We start from the raw sequence: 19,834 nt of genomic DNA, 5'->3' as shown, positions 1-19,834 counted from the left end.
AATTTTGGGTTAAAATTTTTTAAAATTTCCTTAAATATCAGCATTCTCCTGTACTTGAATAATTATAAATATATTGCCCTGTATCTAGTAAAGTATTATTTAATACTAAGCCATGAAGGAACTACTGACAAGAGACACAGATTTGGGGTGGGGGGGGAGCGGGCTGCTCTGTATAGTTAGGAAGACTCTGGTTGACTGTTTTTTGCAGAAATAACAGCATGATTTCAAACAGGGAAGAAACAAAGCCGGTTAGCATTGCAGGAACATGCCATGGCTGGGAAGAAAAGAGTCTCTTCCTCCCGGTAGCTTTTCACAGGAAAAGACAAACATTAGGGATTTCACTTTCTTACCTGTAATTGCCAAAGACATTTTACTGCCATAAGAATTCAATTTAATAAGCATTTATGGAACCCCTCATGTTTACAAAGCTACCTGCTGCTGACTTACAAAGGTAATGCATATGGAACACTCATCTATTAAACCACAAGCAATTATCTTTATATTTTATACAAGAACTCAGAAGTTCAATTGCAAATGTGATTACTGGTATGATATCTATTGATATACAATAGGAGATTAATTTAATTGTAATCTATATAAGCAGTTTTCAAAGAGTTTTACTGTAATCATTAAGCACGCATAAAATAATTAGTAGTAATATTTAAATACTTAAAGTAAGCACAAAATTTACAAAATAATATTCCTACTAAGACTACCAATTTCAAACCAAATCAGGAAATCTGATCCATGGTTTACATTACAATTTGAAGCATTCCAATGCTTCATCTCTATCTTAGAACATCACAACAAGATAAGGGAACCAATCACAGAATGTCTACAAATTGTCCCATAAAATATCAAAGTGAATCCTAGTAATGAGAGAAAAACTAAAATTTGCCATTTCACTATTATTGCTAATTTTAACATTAAGCCTAAAACAAAATAATAATATAAAACTGATGGAAGGTGGAGTTAACTAAATGATTTGTGAGGGCATAAGATGTAATAAAACTACCAAAAGAATTTACTATCATTATTGGTGAGATAATAATAAAAATGTAACAGAAGAGTTTGCCATGCAGCAGGACACAAAGTATTTATAATTTAAAATTACCGGGAGTATCAAGGTCACTTTCTAAGTTAGTAAGTTCATCTCCACCTCCTACAACAAAGCCTTCAGGAATCTCCTCGTTAGTATTTATCTCAACATTATCATTTTCATCTGTAGGAACATGTAGCAATAATGTTAGTATATTATCAGTATATTATTTCTATTTTATATAGGAAAGAAAAATCAGTATTTTAAAGACAGTTCAAATTCAGGTCTGACACAGACAAGCAAGTTAAGAAATCAGTTTTAAGTCAACTTTTCATTATTGGATTAACATTTGTACTTTACATTTCCATGTCAAAGATGAATTGTCACATCAAAGCAGATGCAAAGATTTTGACAATTTGCCACATGCTGTCTCTGAATTATTGAGCTCATTGAATCCCTATATTTTAAAATGTACTCTCCTGCTAATTTCTAACAACAGTAAATAAAAATAAAGTTGGTTTGATAAAAAAGTCATCAAATAAGAAAGTCACCAAATATTTCTAAATTTCACATTTTATCATTTACTAGAAATAAATATATAAAGAAACAAATCATTCTTTATAAACTTGTAGCTATTTTTAAATTATCTGCATGAAGATTTAAATGCTTTTGTACTATTAATGAAATATGAGTGAAAGCATTATAGACAAATTAAGAACAAACATTGAGATGAGAATAGACAGTACCTTTATGCAAAAGAAAGTTCAGAAACAATTAAGACAGTACATCATGGAAGACATAAAGCTGGGAAAACACTGTTATTACTCAAAATTAAGTACATGGGAAAGAGGTAGCCTTATACTATTTTTTTATACATTTAACAAAATGTATTATAGGTCATAATTAATATATTTTTAAAAGATTTATATTACATATTTCTCCTTTTTAAATCCTAATGATAAGTTGGTTAAGTAATTTTCAATATTATCTATTTAAAAAGGCATAGCAGTAGATCTGTATATTAGAAGCTAAGCTTTAAATTCTGCTACTGACAGGCAATGTACCTTTTGGAGAGATATCTGCTAGCCCTGGGAGTTGAAGAATATCCCTACTATTCTACAGTTTATTTTTCATAGGGCAACTTTTATTAATAATGAGATGTTCCAAAGGTTATTGCAATTGAGAAATTCTAAATTCTATAACTTTGGCTTAAACCTTCAATATTTGTCCTTTTCCCTGTACAGTGTGTGTTTGATTTTGGGCTTCCCAAGTAAATATTTACTGTGAGCATTAATATTAATAGTAGTAGTTTACATTTATTGAAGACTTCCTAATGGAAGCCATTTAGAAGAATACAACAGAGAGAAAAAGAATGAGAAATACCCCCAAGGGAAAGTATTGCTAAATGCTTTCAGAACATTAAGGTATTATACTTGGCTATATTATTTAAGTACAATTAGTTGAGAGAGCTTTTCTAATTGACTGTGCTTAGTACAACTATTTGACTAATTTCATAAAAGTCAGCACCATCATCTTCATTGTTCTCAAAAATTCTTCTCTAAATAGTTCTGTAGTAAAGGGAAATGAATGAACAAATATTTCCTGAGTACCAAGGAAGTGTTCAGAACACTTCCTCCTGATAGAGAGTTTACAATCAATAGATTTTAGAGTATGGCATTTTGTTCCCGCAACCAGCCCCTGTTGATTTCTACTGTCCATAATTAATCTAGAATGAAAGCACAAAATTCAACATTCATTCATTTACTTATTCAAGAAACTTTTATTGTATACTGAAACTGCAATTTACAAAACACTGCTAGATGTTGAAGAGATATCAGGTTTTATAAGATATCAAGTTTTAAGACATTTATTCCACCTTAAAGTAATATATAAGTGAAGGTCACTCAGTCATGTCTGACTCTTTGCGACTCCATGGATTATAGCCTGCCAGGCTCCTCTGTCCCTGAAATTATCCAGGCAAGAACACTGGACTAGGTAGCCATTCCCTTCTCCAGGGGATCTTCCCAACCGAGGGACTGAACACAGGTCTCCCGTACTGTGGGCAGATTCTTTACCATCTGAGCCACCAGAGAAGCACAAGAACACTAGAGTGGGTAGCCTATCCCTTCTCCAGGGGATCTTCCCAACCCAGGGACCGAAAGTTATAGGTACAAATGACTATAATACCATGTAGGACAGTTAAGTGTTATGAAGTAAAAATAAGATACAGAGCAAATTCAAAGGATGAGAAGATTATTCTTTTGCCAGTAGCACAAGGAACTATTTTTTTGAAGCACTAACCTTTAAATTGAGTCTTCAGAAATGTACAGAATTTCAAAAAGTACAGTTGAGGGAAGAGGTTTAGTGGCATGAGAGCAGGAAAGTGTAGATTATGTTCAAAAAATGGTGTATTTGGCTCAAGCATACTTAAAGTGAAATAATAGGAAGTAAGACTTAAAAGGTAAAAAGATTTTACTTGGTAGGAACAGAGGGACACTGGTTTGCTGGTCACACATGGGGGCAATGTGTTAAGTTGAGAACAGTTTATATAAGCAGTTTTCTACCACAGTGTTTTGTGGTAATCAGTTGTGAAATATGTATAATTACTACAGAAGCACTGAAGCTTATGTTTTTATGAATTAAAGTATCTCCAATATTATTCCTAAAATATTACTCTTGCTTACGTTCTGATATGTCTTCATATGTGAAAGAAAAAGTGGTTCAGGGATTGCACACAGGAGTATACTAGCCATGTGACATCACCCTTCGTTCGAGATCACTGAGTAAGACGATGGACTCTAGAAAAGAAAGGGTGGAGGCAGGAAATCCATGTTGGAGACTGTTATAACCTCCAGGCAAGTACTATGGAGAGCTTAATAAATCATAAAATAACTGGGAGTGGGTATGACTTGAAAACCAGCTGGATACTGAGTAGTTGGGAGGGATACTGATGATAGGAAGAGTGAGACAGATGTCAACACTGACTCTCCAGACAGAGCGACTAGAAGGATGGCCTTGTTATAAAAAGAAGCTAAGTCTGGAACAGTGGTTGGATACGGGTACTTCAGGTCCTTGGGTTATGCAGTGGGTAGTCTTTACTCCTTTACACGTGCCAGGATAATGTGTGATGTTAAACAGGTGCCATTCATTTTATTTCCTGGCTAAATGAAATCTCTACCCATACTACCCTTCACCAGTAATGCTGAAGAGGCTAACTCAAAAGTTTTTAAATGTATTGTTAACCTTAGATAAAAGGATTACTATTTGGGAAGGGGAAGAGTAAAACTTGATCTCCTCTAATGATCAGGTTTTCTTAAGAATAGATTTCTACTTTCTTTCCATTCACGGACTTCAGTTTTACAATGAACACTTGATTTTTTTTCAACAGTTATTGTTACATATTTCTTAATACCTATTGAAATACTCTAAATGAATTTTAGCAGAACTAAAGTACATGTGTGTCTGTGTGTGTGCTTAAATTATTACATATTAAATATATGATATATATAAGATTATATATATCTTTAAGGCTAACCATTTAAAACCGACTAGGTAAGCGTGGCCGGAGAAGGCAGTGGCAACCCACTCCAGTACTCTTGCCTGGAAAATCCCATGGACGGAGCCTGGTAGGCTGCAGTCCATGGGGTTGCTAAGAGTCAGACACAGCTGAACAACTTCACTTTCACTTTTCACTTTCCTGCATTGGAGAAGGAAATGGCAACCCACTCCAGTGTTCTTGCCTGGAGACTCCCAGGGATGAGGGAGCCTGGTGGGCTGCCGTCTATGGGGTCGCACAGAGTCGGACACGACTGAAGCGACCTAGCAGCAGCAGCAGCAGCAGCAGGTAAGCGTGGCATAAAGTAAACTAGAGATACAATACACAATAGAAGGTGGTTTGCAAGTATGGCCTGTATGTAGGAAAAAGTAGAAAGAGATTATACATACACTGGAATGAGACAATGCATTCCAACTGACACTGTATAGCACTATAAGCAAAATGGGGGTCCCAATGGTATGATTAATAGCACAGAAATAAGGCCAGTCTTATAAGATTTATCATTTATAAATAAATTGAATGAAAAGTTTGAATATAGGGCAACAGTAAAAAAGAAAAAAAAAGAATATCTGCACTTAAAAAAAAAAGAAGTTGAGGCTACTGTTAAAAACGTATTTACACAAAATGGTAGTTTAGAGAACACCTACGTTTACATGAAACTGTTTCTTTCCAGAAAAAAAGATTTTCAGAATAAGATATCTCATTTGCATCATGATTTAAAAATTCTCAATGAAGGCCCCCCGTAAAATTTATAACTTGTAAAGTTATAAAATGACAGAAAACAATACAAATATATTATTAATGAAAGCTGAAAATAAAAATTACTGAAGGCCTGTAAGATTTTATTTTGGTTGAATAAATTTAGACAAATCTATTTACCATAACTGAAATAAGGATAATGCAGGCACACAGTCTCATGGATAAGATTTTTTAATTTTAATTTATCCACTTGAAATCCAAAAACAAAGTATACTATTCCATCTAAATCAAAGAGGGGCAAAAATGTCTGCTTAATAGTTAAATGATCCCTTAAAAAAAAAAAGTTAAATGATTCTAACCTAACTCAAACCAAACCAATAAACTACAGAATAAAAATAAATAGATATGACATAAAATATCATATATATGATACGATAGGTATCATAGATATGACACAAAGTGTACAAAGATTTAAGTATACATAAATATATATAAAATCTATATAATATATACCATGTAATATATTATAGATATAATATCAAACTGGACAAACACCTTCCTTGCAAGTGCCAATGGACCACTAATAAAAATGCAACATTTGTTTAGACAAAAACTTTTTTTTCAAAGCAGAAATTCAGGCCATATTCTCTGACCAAAATACCACGTAACTAAAAATGAAAATATCACACTTTGGCCCCAAACAACTGTACTTTGCCAAGTAAGATCAATATAATAAATGAACTCATAAGTTTGTTACCTAAAATGAGGAGTTTAAAAGGCTGTTATAGGTCTACAACTAAAAAATGAAGAAAAAATTGAAAAAACACATGTAGAATACCACAATATCACCTGACTCTCTTCTAAGCCTTCAAATTATTTCAAGAGAATAAGTAAAAGCTAGGCTGTAGTGGAAACAGTGTCAGACTTTATTTTGGGGGCTCCAAAATCACTGTAGATGGTGATTGCAGCCATGAAATTAATCCTTGGAAGGAAAGTTATGACCAACCTAGACAGCATATTCAAAAGCAGAGACATCACTTTGCCAACAAATGTCCGTCTAGTCAAGGCTATGGTTTTTCCTGTGGTCATGTATGGATGTGAGAGTTGGACTGAAAAAAGCTGAGCGCTGAAGAATTGATGCTTTTGAACTGTGGTGTTGGAGAAGACTCTTGAGAGTCCCTTGGACTGCGAGGAGTTCCAACCAGTCCATCCTAAAGGAGATCAGTCCTGGGTGTTCATTGGAAGGACTGATACTGAAGCTGAAACTCCAGTACTTTGGCCACCTGATACGAAGAACTGACTCATTAGGAAAGACCCTAATACTGGGAGGGATTGGGGGCAGAAGAAGGGGAAGACAGAAGATGAGATGGATGGCATCACCAACTCGATGGACATGAGTTTGGGTAAACTCCTGGAGTTGGTGATGAACAGGGAGGCCTGGCGTGCTGCGATTCATGGGGTTGCAAAGAGTCCGACACGACTGAGAGACTGAACTGAACTGAGGCTGTAGTTCCTTGGACAGGTTCTGTTATTTCATAAGAATTAGGCTATTTCTGGTTGAAATAGGATGCAAGTGGGATGCTTGGATACCTGGCTTCAGAGACCTAAAATAACTTACAAATATTTTCTGTGAACACCTGAGGCTCATGACACCTCACCTCAAACTTACCAAGTTTCTTTTCCTCACTGAGGCCGGCTGCTGAGAATGGAAAAAACCAAGCATTTCAAATAGGTTCAGCCAATGAGTCTGAGTATCAAGTTCAACACATCCCCTAGGTTGTGCTTTCACCTTATTATTTCAGCTCTTGACTACTCCCTCTTCTTTGTCACTCTGGACCACTGCTTCCAAAAAATTTTCCTCTCTAGTCCATCATCTAGGCTGGTCCCTACACATTCCTCTCTCATTTTGCACCATTCCTTATTCAGATTTGGTAATTCCCATTAGACAGTGGAAGAGTGGACACTAATTTGTTAATTGTTTTTCCTGACTTATCAACCCCAAAGGGTCATTTTCATTTAGGAATTAGACTCTTGTGAAATCAAGTGAATTTCTAATTAGCTATGTAAATGCCAGCAAACTATAGCATGGGGGCAAAATCCAGCCTACCACCCTTTCAGGGTAAATAACAGGCATGCCCATTAATTTACGTAGTGTTCAAATCTACAAGGGCAGAGCCAAGCAGTTAAGAGCAAGAACGTATGGCCTACAAGCCTGTAAAAATTTACTCTGGCCCTTTCTAGGATGTTAGCCAAATCCTGGCCCAACACAACAGCTGGCACCACTAAATAGATAAATGTGTATGTATGAATGGTTGAATTCTAGGAAGGAATCTTACCCGTTCCCTTGACCTAAAGGTCTCTTCCATTCTAGCCTTGAAAGCTTCAGCTTAGGCTTTGATGCCAGAGCAGACCTAGTCAGATCCATACACCTTTATGAAGACAGGCCAATATCCACCACTGAGGTCAAGAAATAGGCCTGCACCGCTTGAAGGTCAACTTTAGCTCTGATTAACAGCCTACCATCTGATATGTGGCCACTTCCAACATGCAAGGTATGGTATGGTCTATGAGAGAAATGGGCCCTGATCACCTTGGTCATCTTAGGGAAGAGTCTTGACTCTTCAGCAGGTTCTCATAAGACATCTGTTGAACTCTGTCCCATCTTCATTTCATCTGGCTTTTCCTTTTCTAGTCTGTACTTCTTTGTTAGTTTTAGAGATCTAATCCTCACTTGTTCTTTATTCACTTTGTTGACTGTTGAATGATGCCAAAATCAGGTCTTCACTTTCCCTAGTTACCAAGCTGGGAAGCTACCCATTTTGGAGGTTGTAACATTGACTAAGTCTCTCTACCTAGTCTAGTTCTGGCTTAGTCTCAATTGGGATTGGATTATAGAGATAAGACCAATTACATACCTGACTCACCCCATACCCTTAGTCAGAAAATTTTAATCCTTAGTTTTCCCAGAGCTCACAACTCATTTAGCATTGTTATCTGCTGCCTGTTAGGAAAAAAAAAATTAAAAGAGACAATGGATGCCTCTCTATTTTATGTTTACTCTTCTATGGGTTTACAATGTCACATGGAAATAGTATCAGTAGTTTTAGGACAGTCTATCTGGAGGGTCAAGAATATGAGGCTTTTTTTTCTTTAATCATTCTGTGATACAAGGAAGCAGAGACATCTAACTAAGGTTTACTTAGAGTATCTGGAATTTCTATGATATCAAAGAAACATTATCTTACTAATAATAAATGAAAGCAAATTATAATAGCATTATATAAATGTAGCTGTGAGTGGTTACTGAAGTAGTGAAAGTCACTCAGTTGTGTCCGACTCTTGCAACCCCATGGACTGTAGCCCACAAGGTTCCTCTGTCCATGGGATTCTTCAGGCAAGAATACTGGAGTGGGCTGCCATTCCCTTCTCCATATAGAAACTGTAATAAAAATTCTGAATGATAGGAGTTGAAAAGGTAAGATGAAAGACTTAACTAAGAAACTAACATTCTGAGAACACCAGATGGACAGAAACATAGCTATTTGGGAAAGCAGATTTCAAATATATGGGGATGAGGTAACATGCTATAGGCATTTGTTGGAACGCTCTACAACAGTAAGATTTTAATATAAGGGATCAATTAGAAATAACAGCAGTAAGTTTCAGTTTACTATGAAGAAACTTATTATTGACCTAGAAATAGTTTCCTTTGTTTCAGTTCTCTAAGGTTTTATTCGAGTCCTCACTTGCCTACTCTCCAGAGTGATCTTAGCATTTAAGATTAACTCAGAACAAGTACCTGGCATGTTCTGGTAGATAAATAGGTCACGTACCTTTGAAATAAAAAAGCCCTCTTGAGTATACTATTAAAATAAAAATGTAAAAAGTTTCAAGTTAAAAGTGCTGAAATTGAGCACTGAGAGGTAAAATTAAAATTCCCTTTAATTATATGTATATGTAGTCCTTGTTTCAACATCAAGCTTAGAAAAATTTCTACAGATATTGAAAAAGACCCTCTTCAAATAAGAAGACTAAGAGAAATGCATATGGGACTTACTAAAACTTCTTACATGTCAGGTTATAGTGCTGGAAACATTGTTAAAGCTACTTTCCGAAGATCTGGCTCAAAGTGAAAATCTCTCAAGCCAAAGCTCTCCACTAACAAGTCTTGTGATCCAGATGCTGAGGACTTGATTGCATTTTACTCATTCTAATACAATTAATGAGGTATCATGGGGAATCACAAACTAAGGCATGTCAGAGTTTTCTCCTAAATCATATTCTTGGTATTTCTTGAGTACTAATCATACTTAATCATAATCAAAGTACTTCCAGAGTTGTTAAAAATTAGGTCAAAGAGTTGATTTTGAAAAATGGCAATAGTCATCTTCTGATTTACTATGTTTTCTTTAAGTTTTTAGCAACACACCAGTAGGTTAGAAACTTTATGTATTTGATGCACAACATTTTGAAGTAAGAATAAAATGTCCCGAAAGGTCCATCACGGATTTCTGGGTTGTCTGTAGAATATGATACAAGATTCTTAAACTCACCTCCAGATGCCTTTGACCTTTCTTTCAACTTTTCTGCAGCCATTTCACCATAGCTGGGAAGTTCTGACATCTTCACTCCAGATCGAGCTTCTGCTATTAGCTGACGAGCTCTCTCTCTCAGCTGCCGACGTCGCTCTTCATCTTGCTGCTAAGATATATTGAACAGTTGCCAACTCAGTAATTGACAGAAATGCAATTTCATTTTCAATCTGATCATCATGATAGTAACTGGTTTACAGCATGGTGCTTGGCCCACATTATAAATAGGATGCTCTATATCAGTTGGATGTCACACCATTTTTAAAAGACATCCAAGAATCAGATTTTTAAAAACATTTACAAATTATTCTATTAAAATGTCTGTTAAAAATTCAAAGTAGCCTTTAAAGAATGTTTGGCAATATAATTACTGAGAAAGTAGCAGGATCAACTATTAATAAAATGACCGGGCTTTTAGGAAAAAAGTCACAATACTGAAAACAGAATTTCAATTAATACTTTTTTTTTAAGATTAAAATGTAACTTGCATGTTTCTAGTAAAGGCATACAGTACTGGCTAAAGGAAATTTTTGATAGTAGAAAATACTCCTACATCATGTTGATCAAATATAGAAAACAGTATTTTTAGGGGGCTACAGCAGGAATAGGATAGCACATTAGTTCCTCAGTTATTGCTGATAGTTTTAAAATCAGAATTAGGTACTGATGTACTACTATCTCCATTTCTACTCTCCCCCAAGACACACACTGAAAAGAAAAAGTAAAATCTAGCATGGGTTTTGGTATTTGAAATAACTAAAAATGACAGAGAATTAAATAAATTAGATTTTGCCTCCTAAAAACAGGTTATTATGAATTACAAACAATCAATTTGAAATTGCTTTGTAAACTGGAAAGTATATGATATAAGGCATTATTATTATGACAAAACAAAGCCTGAAATAATCTGGCCCCAACATATCTGTAGTTAACCTCTTCCAATCTCTATAAAACCTCACATCTATTTATACAAACTGTTTGTATCACGTGGTTTCATGCATCCATGGATTTGAAATGAATATATCATTTCATCTTCCTGGAAAGTTCTTCTCTCATCTATTTAACTCCTACTCATTCCTCAAGATTCATTTTAAATCCACTAAACTTCTCTTGACTACTCTTCTGTCCTCCTTGCTGGTGGAAAGTTCTCCTTCTTTGTTGCTACAAAAGTGTGTGTGTGTGTAGTGCAAGTGATTACTTTTTAAAACACTACATATCAAGTTAAAACTCTGCACAAATGCCTCCTTAGCAGAACTGAGCCACTCAAAGGCAGGAGCTAGATTTGACTTATCTTTGTATCTTTGGTCCTTAGTACACATCCTGGTGCTTGGTACTTGCTATAGAAATTTCAGGCATGAAAATTTATAATTTATACTCACAAAGCTTATAATACAGAGGGAAAGATAAAACAGCCACAATAAGGAGATGCGATTAAAATGAAGGAAGAATTCAGAAGAAAGAAGTTTGCTTTTGTGTGTAACTTTTCCCCCCATCAAGGGGGATGATCAACCAGAGGTGTACATTTAACAACAATGTATAAAATAGGTTGGCACACAGGGACCGGAAAGAGAATACTTAGGAGGCTCTTATAAATAGGACTAGGAAGCTATCATGAGATTCAGAACTGGGATCGTGGCAATGGGAATGGAAGGAGACAAGTGTAAGAAACGCATCAGAGCTAGAACTGGTACCTGTACCAATTCTTGGTAACCGATTAGAGGTAGAGGGAAGAAAAAAAAGCTGACTCAGAAGTTTTAAACTTGGGTAACTAGAAATGTGGCATTAAAAATAGAAATAGAAAAATGAAGATGAATTATAAGAGGAAAAGGCTGGAAGTCTGGGGTAAGATAGACTAGATTTGAGAGGCTGGTTGGACATTTGAGTCAAGATGTAAGTAGCTGGGAAGTGAAAATGATGCTAGGGAGTGAAGTCAAACTATGACTACAGAGCTAACGGCCAAAGTGACAGGAATACACGAAATCACCTGAAGAAGTACTGTAGAGAAAAATAAAACCTACTAACTACAACATTACTTTGCCAACAAAGGTCCGTCTAGTCAAGGCTATGGTTTTTCCTGTGGTCATGTATGGATGTGAGAGTTGGACTGTGAAGAAGGCCGAGCGCCAAAGAGTTGATGCTTTTGAACTGTGGTGTTGGAGAAGACTCCTGAGAGTCCCTTGGACTGCAAGGAGATCCAACCAGTCCATTCTGAAGGAGATCAATCCTGGGATTTCTTTGGAAGGAATGAGGCTAAAGCTGAAGCTCCAGTACTTTGACCACCTCATGCGAAGAGCTGACCCATTGGAAAAGACTCTGATGCTGGGAGGGATTGGGGGCAGGAGGAGAAGGGGACGACCGAGGATGAGATGGCTGGATGGCATCATGGACTCGATGAACGTGAGTCTGAGTGAACTCCGGGAGTTGGTGATGGACAGGGAGGCCTGGCGTGCTGCGATTCATGAGGTCACAAAGAGTCGGACACGACTGAGCAACTGAACTGAACTGAACTGAAATGAAATCATGGAAAACATCTACATTTAGGTAAAAATAGGAAAAGAAGACAGAGAAGGAAGAGGATGAGGACTGTAACACTGATACATCCTGAGAATCAAAGACGAAGAGGCTTTCATGAAAAAGGGAATAATCGACTGCAGTAAATGTTAGAGGTTAATGAGTCTGAAAGTTTAAAAAGGGCAATCAAACTTGGTAGGTAACAGCATTAGAGAGAGGGGTAGGCACTAGACTGATGAAGTTCAGGCCTAGGCAACTGTTCACAAATTTTGAGATGGCTAGAACTGAGAGCTGTCAAAATTAATGAGGGTAGATTAACAGGGGTATAGAATGGACCCAGAGACAAGCTTGAAGCTCCCAGTGGGCAAAGTGAAAAAATTCAATATCAAACATGCAATGACTGCGATGAATTGAATAATCAATGAAATCACACAATGAATCAGTGAAAATTCATCAATTCATTATGACATTCAAAAAGTTCTTAGAGGATATATAAACTCATCTGTGGGTGCTTACTTCCTGGTGGTCCAGCACCTGGGACTCTGCGGTCTCAAAGCAGGAGGCCCAGGTTTGATCCCTGGTTGGGGACGTGGATCCCACATACCGCAACTAAGAGTTCACATGCTGCAACTAAAGATCCCAAGTGCTGCAACGAAGACTGAAAATCTAGTGTGCTGCAACTGAAATATGGCATAGCCAAATAAATAAATAATTTTTTAAAAGAGAATTCCCCCAAATTAGTAATTGGAGAAAAAAAATCAAGCACTTATCCTGTCTTTCCAGTGGGAACTGAAGTTTAGGGCAACTAATAAATAGCTCAGTTAATGACACAACAGAAAACTCTACTTTATAAAATGATGCCAGCTATAATAATAATTTCTTAAAAAGTAAAATAAAAAAAATGAAACTTTCCCATTCATAAAAGAATGATTGATTCTAGCAAGGCTTATGAACTATTATTAAAGCTCCTAAGAAAATGTTTGATGGGAAACTGGATATTTATATTACATACTTTCCAAAGATGACCATGACAGTATTTCTCATCCTACAAACTTTTTGCAGTATGACCTTGCTACTTTCTTATCAAGAGATGACATATTTAATTTCCTTCCCCTTGAGTATGGACTAGTATAAGTGACTTGTATATAATCAACAGAAAATAGAAGTGTTAAAGGTGACTTGCAAGGCTGGGTCAGAAAAGGCTATACCCTTTTGCCTAGTTCTCTTGAAATTCTTGCATTTTATATGTTCTGGGAACCCAACTGTCATGTTGTGAGAATCCCAAGCCATATGCAGATGAACTAGTTCACATTCCCAGCCAAGTTCTGTCTTGAGTCTTCTGAGCTCACCTATCAGACATGTGAATAAAGGCTTCTTCAGAATCTCAGCCTTTAGCCACTCTGGGTCACTTCCAACTGCTCAAGTCTCCCCAACTGAGACTTCAGACAATGTGGAACAGAGACAAAGCACACACACTGTACCCTATCTGAAATCCTGACCTACAGAATCAGTGAGAATAAAAATAATTTTAGACCATTACGTTTGGGATTGTTTTACACATTAAAATTAGATCATGTGGTTAAGTAATACCATATAGATTATTTTCCGATTTTAAGAGGAAAACCATATTTTAAATTGAGAGATCAGAACTAGATCAGATTAGAAACCACTACTCTAATGGTCAATCTTGGCATCTCTAATGCTGAGTCAACCATATGTAACATGTTTTTTGATGTGAAGCACATGAAGCAAGCACCACCTATAATACTCTAGCCCAAATGTCTAAAGTGAATCTACTAAGCCTTTAGATATATAATCTCCAGTTTATCATAAACACAGGGGATAGAGAAACATGATAAATGGCAGAGCAAGGAAGCAAACAAACCAACCTAGCAAGCAGAATATTCAGGCTAACTGACCTGGTCATTTTAATGAGAGAGAGTTATAAAAACAAACATACAACAAAAACCAACTAACCAATCACCATCCCCACCAATAAAAGGGACCTGACCAGATGCAATGTATAGGCCTGGGTTAGACACCAGTTGGATAAACCAGCTATAAAGGACACTGCTGAATAAATTAAAGAAATCTGAATATAATTGTAGTATTAAATGAGAGAAAATACAATGACTGCAAAAATAGTTTATACATTAATAACTTAATTTTGTCTTTTTGGCAAAATATATATGCAGACCTAGAAGGTTATTTACAAAGTTGTCATGGTGGAGCTATCAGGGTATGGAAATGTGATATTTTTGTTTTCTTCAATTTCTCTTCTTTTCTAACTTTCTATAATATAACCACACTACCTTTGTAATAAAAGTTATTTTAAAAAGTCTTGGGGTAAAGGAAGAAAGAAATGAGATGACAGGTTTCTAGGTTGGATGGTTGTGGTAGGGGCAAAAGACTAGAGAGCTAACATTCAAGAGAAAGTAATTTTCTTAATATTTAGAGAGGCAGACATATTTGTAGTTAGAGGACTAGTATACACTGGGTAGAGTGAAACTGAAGATGCAATAATAATAATACACAAAAATCCTCAGTTTATTATTAGTATTTCTAAACTTAGAAAATAAAAAGGAAAGGTAGGCTTGATGATGGTGATTTTGGTGTTGGCTTAAAGCTCAACATTCAGAAAACTACACATCACTTCATGGCAAATAGATGGTGAAACAGTGGAAACAGTGGCTGACTTTATTTTTATGGGCTCTAAAATCACTGCAGATGGTGACTGCAGCCATGAAATTAAAAGACGTTTACTCTTCGGAAGGAAAGTTATGACCAACCTAGATAGCATATTAAAAAGCAGAGACATTACCTTGCCAACAAAGGTCTATCTAGTCAAGGCTACGGTTTTTCCAGTGGTCATGAATGGATGTGAGAGTTGGACTAGAAAGAAAGCTGAGCGCAGAAGAATTGATGGTTTTGAACTGTGGTGTTGGAGAAGACTCTTGAGAGTCCCTTGGACTGTGAGGAGATCCAACCAGTCCATCCTAAAGGAGATCAGTCCTGGGTGTTCATTGGAAGGACTGATGTTGAAGATGAAAGTCCAATACTTTGGCCATCTGATGCAAAGAGCTGACTCATTGGAAAAGACCCTGATGCTGGGAAAGATTGAGGGCAGGAGGAAAAGGGGACGACAGAAGATGAGATGGTTGGATGGCATCACTGACTCGATGGACATGGGTTTGGGTGGACTCCAGGAGTTTGTGATGGACAGGGAGGCCTGGTGTGCTGCCATTCATGGGGTCGCAAAGAGTTGGACATGACTGAGGGACTGAACTGAACTGAACTGATTCATACTTCATGAGCTTTTATGTGCTAAGTGCTTTATATGTATGATGAGCTCATTTAATTTTTACAGCCCAATTTGTACCAATGAGAATATTTAGTTTTAGAGTTCCAAGATCTCACAGCTAGAACTGATGTTAGAGCCTGGCGTCCAACCCTGGTCTGTTTGACTACAGGGCCCTGCTCTTAACCTCCAAACTATTTGATCCCCAAAAGTACCAAATTACATGACCAACTGAGGAAAATTGAGCTTTTTACTAAACTTTCATCTTTCAAATTTAAGAGAAGTTAAGAGCACTAATAAAAACCATTATTTGATATGCCTCAGGCAACTAGGTTTAAGTGAATTTCACCGCATGAGTAATAACTTCTTGCCGAGTTGGAATTTGTTGATTCAGACTAAGATGAAGTGGTCTTGGGTCATCTTAACTGCATAAAAATGAAATAAATGATTCTACCTTTCTGAATATGAAATGAGAACCTAGCTTTTTCTTACCAACTACCATTTTTCCTCCTCCCCCAGTAATACTCCCATCTGCAAATGTTTCTGAGATCTTACCAAGATTGCAATTTAAAGCAGACAATCATTAATAAAACCAACTCTAAATACTAATTAGGGACACTTTATCAATTTCCATGTAAATTGTTTGTTTGTAACTATTTACCTGTCATTGTTCTCCATACAATAGAAAAAAATGCAAATGAACAAATCAGAATGCAGCCCTAATGGGACTTTCTGTTTATAACCATTAGCCCAGAGGTGTGCTGTAATTCAATTCTTAAGTAGCAAGATTTAGTCTCATTAACACACTGCAAGGGCAGGTTACAACTCATAAAACCCTACAGTAAACAAAGTTTATGGACACAGCACAAAATCTTGAGCCTGATTGACAGAATTCTAGTTCCCTATCAGATTGCCTTGATTTACTTTTCTACTAATGTCCTAACACCACAGAGACAATTTTGCTTGGGCCTAGAGCTCTCCAGTGGGATGGCATATCTGTGCTGTTTGTTTTCTCACCCATTAAGTTCTCTTAAGACAAAGAGCCGACTGAGAAAATAGAAGTTAATTGTTAAGGTCACAAGGAAAAGCTTGTAATTACAGCAATTGATTATGCAACCAATTTAACTGATAGTATTACTAATTTCCAGATTCCTTATATATAAAACTATTTCATCTTTATTTTTACATATAGGCTTCATTAAGTCAGTTTTTACATTATTATTTAAAGAACAGATAGTACAAAATCTTTGTATCTTTTACTTAAAAGAAACATATTGTTTATGTCAAAAGAATAAAATGACCAGAGAGTAAGGATGATGATTATTTTGTTATTTTTGTATGTTTGTAGATTTGAGTATTTCTGACAATGATGGTTTGCTTAAAACTATTCAAATACAGAAATGTATTATCTGTTTTCACCTTTCTGCATTCAAAGGAAGACAGTGAGTGACTCATAGCTGTAAATAAGTCATCTGTTTACCAAATCTGCTGAAAAAAATAAAGGAATCTTTTCAATGGGATGCAGTATAAGTACCTTAGAAGACTGCTGTCATTAAAAATTACATTTGAAAAATTCAATACATAGGAAACCTATCTTTCATTTATCTGCCTAGTCTAAATAAACTTAAATAAACTGAAGCAGGTTTCCTATTTTTTTAAGAATGGGTCTGATGGCATTTACCTTTTTCTGTACAGTATTAAGAGAGTTAGACTGATTTATATAGGACATTCAAGCTTTTGTAAGATGGATGTACTCTTTAGAGGGAAGCTATATTTTTTAGTAAATACTGGCTGTGTGCCTGTGCAGTGTGTTCACAGGTGCTGTCTCATTTACCATTCACCACTCTGAGGCAACCAATGTCACTCTGGTTTCACAGAAATGGAATTGCACTTAAATATACTGCCCAAGGTCATACATCTTGTAAATGGCACAGTAAGAATTAAAATCAGTGTCTGTCTGATTTCAAAGGGTTGGTCCTGTCTATTACATTATTGGTGTTCAGAAAATTTGTCTCAAGCTCTATTGCTGTTGTGATTAAAAAACAACAACAATAGTTTTTTACTTACTTTTGGGCTATACAAATAAGGTTAAATGCTCCTCTGTGCTACTGAAAACAGACAGGTAAAGAGAAATTAACTTATTTATATTCATTTAAAACTTACATTCTTGACCCTAAATTGTAAGCCTTCAGAAAAGTGCTGAATGTGGTACATTTAAGCTCCACTTTCCTCTTACCTAACATCTTCAGAATAAGGCTAAAGTCCTGTTATGGTACAAAAAGCTTGTATTTCAACACAACGGATTTAAATATTCAAATATAGAAGATGGATCATAACTAACCACTTTGGACATAAACTGAAAAAATATTTTCACAGCATGTCTTCAAGATACTATTTTCCTTATCGTTCTAAAATGGTCTACAATCTGCCATAGATAGACGCACTAGTAAAACTTGACAATTTAAGGACAAACTCTTCAAGAATAAGTAATGTAATTCCTTGTTTCCTTTCCATAAAAACGTATTGGTATGCAATTTTTATATTTCACAGTTCACCGACATCTAGGCAAGCTTTCTTCCACTGCTTCAATGGTGCTACTTTTAATTTTATCCTCCTTAGTCGTAGTAATTAAAGTGATCAGCAGTGGCATCCCAGCGGCTTTGACACAGCTACAACCCCCTAGCAGACTTTTGCTTTTAAGGGGAAGAGGGAGAAAAAGACTAGAGTTTCATTTCACAGAGAACAAGAAAATCAAGCTTCTCCAATCCTCAACTTTATTCAATTGTTCTTTCAGCAGCCTTTGGATCTTAAGAATCAAATAAAAATGGCTGCCATGGGGGGTCCTTTTGATACTTGCCGCAAATGTCACTGACTGACATTACTTTAGCCAAAAAATGATGCCATGGATTTGTGAAGGTGAATTAAAACATGAGAAACTGTCAGTGTAGCTGCTGAGATCATTACCCACCCAAGGGTGTCTTTTATAACATTAGATATTTTTATTCAGTCAGTTGAAAACTATAGATTGAGAAGGCTTTCTATTTAAGAAACATGTCTACACACATTATCATGAAATAGGCTTTTACAGAATTTACAAATATGTTATTTCAACATAGTTTGCATCTTTAGTCTTTGTAAATCTGTATTTATAATAGAACAAAGCAGAGTATTTCTCCCGACAAACCCATACTCCGTGTCCTTTAACTCCCTTAACAACACAATATCCTGTGCTTACTTGTGTTCTTCAGTGTTTTCATAGTTTTAGTAAATGAACTTCTATTACTTGGGCTAAATACATTTTAACTTATCTAAATTTTTTAAAGGGCTTTACTTAGTACTGCTAATATTTCATTGGATTCTCTTCTCAAAATGGTCCATGAAATTCCTCAGTTTTATAGTAAAATAAGAGAAAGAACTTGACTGCCACTCTTTCATCATTAGACAGGAAGCAAAGCTCTGTTATTAGGCATTCAGAAAGGACAAAAAAAAAATTTGTGCTTGTCCAGAGGCAAGGATTACCAAAGTGCACCTATTCACTTGCAACCAAAGATAAAAATAAAAAATAAAATTACAAGATCTTTAAAGGTTTGGGTAGACTAGGTATTTTCCTGCCAGCTTGATCAGTTCTTGACTGAATAAATAGGATTTAGAGTAAAACATTAAAACTGTTTAGCAGATCTTTTCAACCCATTTCAAACTTTTCTTATGCTGGTTTGTAATATAAGCAGACATGCTTATAAATGGCCACACCTGCTCATTTCTCTGGGGATGGCCTGATCTCTGTTTCTCTAACAAAGAAAGAAAGAAAGAAAAAAAATCAGCCTTTCTTGTTGCAAAACAGAGTGGAAAGTCAAAATCTTTCTCAAGTTTGCCCCATCTGGTCAGATTAAATCTTTGATCAACCCTGGGGATTACATTTATTTTTGTAGTAACTACTAAATTTTGGATTTGTTTAAAATACATAGGCAAAATATTAAACAGACTGTGAATTTTAACTTTGAGATCTATTTATAATATATGAGCAGAAAGCATAAGAGAATTAGTTTAGAAAAAACAGAAATGCATTTTAAGAATTTATATTTCATTAGTATTCATTTCACAAAACTGAATATATCATACTTGAGTTTTAAAAAATAGAG

The 19,834-nt window shown here is 35.8% G+C and overlaps 1 protein-coding gene across 9 annotated transcripts in view; it reads right to left on the bottom strand.

The window, feature by feature from the left end:
- Positions 1 to 19,834, bottom strand: part of EHBP1 (EH domain binding protein 1) — a 344,879-nt gene that overhangs the window by 51,966 nt on the left and 273,079 nt on the right. For 4 of the 9 annotated variants that reach the window (XM_040224015.1, XM_040224017.1, XM_040224018.1 and 1 more), the window contains 2 exons: positions 9,848 to 9,995; positions 1,115 to 1,222 (listed from right to left, as the gene is read on the bottom strand). In XM_040224015.1, coding sequence (XP_040079949.1) covers positions 1,115 to 1,222; positions 9,848 to 9,995 — 256 coding nt within the window. The remainder of the gene's footprint in view (positions 1 to 1,114; positions 1,223 to 9,847; positions 9,996 to 19,834) is intronic. The other 5 variants (XM_040224019.1, XM_040224022.1, XM_040224020.1 and 2 more) reach the window with 3 other exon arrangements.

The sequence above is a fragment of the Oryx dammah genome, unplaced genomic scaffold, assembly GCF_014754425.2.
Source record: "Oryx dammah isolate SB20612 unplaced genomic scaffold, SCBI_Odam_1.1 HiC_scaffold_25, whole genome shotgun sequence".
Classification (NCBI taxonomy): Eukaryota; Metazoa; Chordata; class Mammalia; order Artiodactyla; family Bovidae; genus Oryx; species Oryx dammah.
The sequence above is the reverse complement of the archived record's forward strand: the minus strand, read 5'-3'. Positions and strand labels throughout refer to the sequence as shown.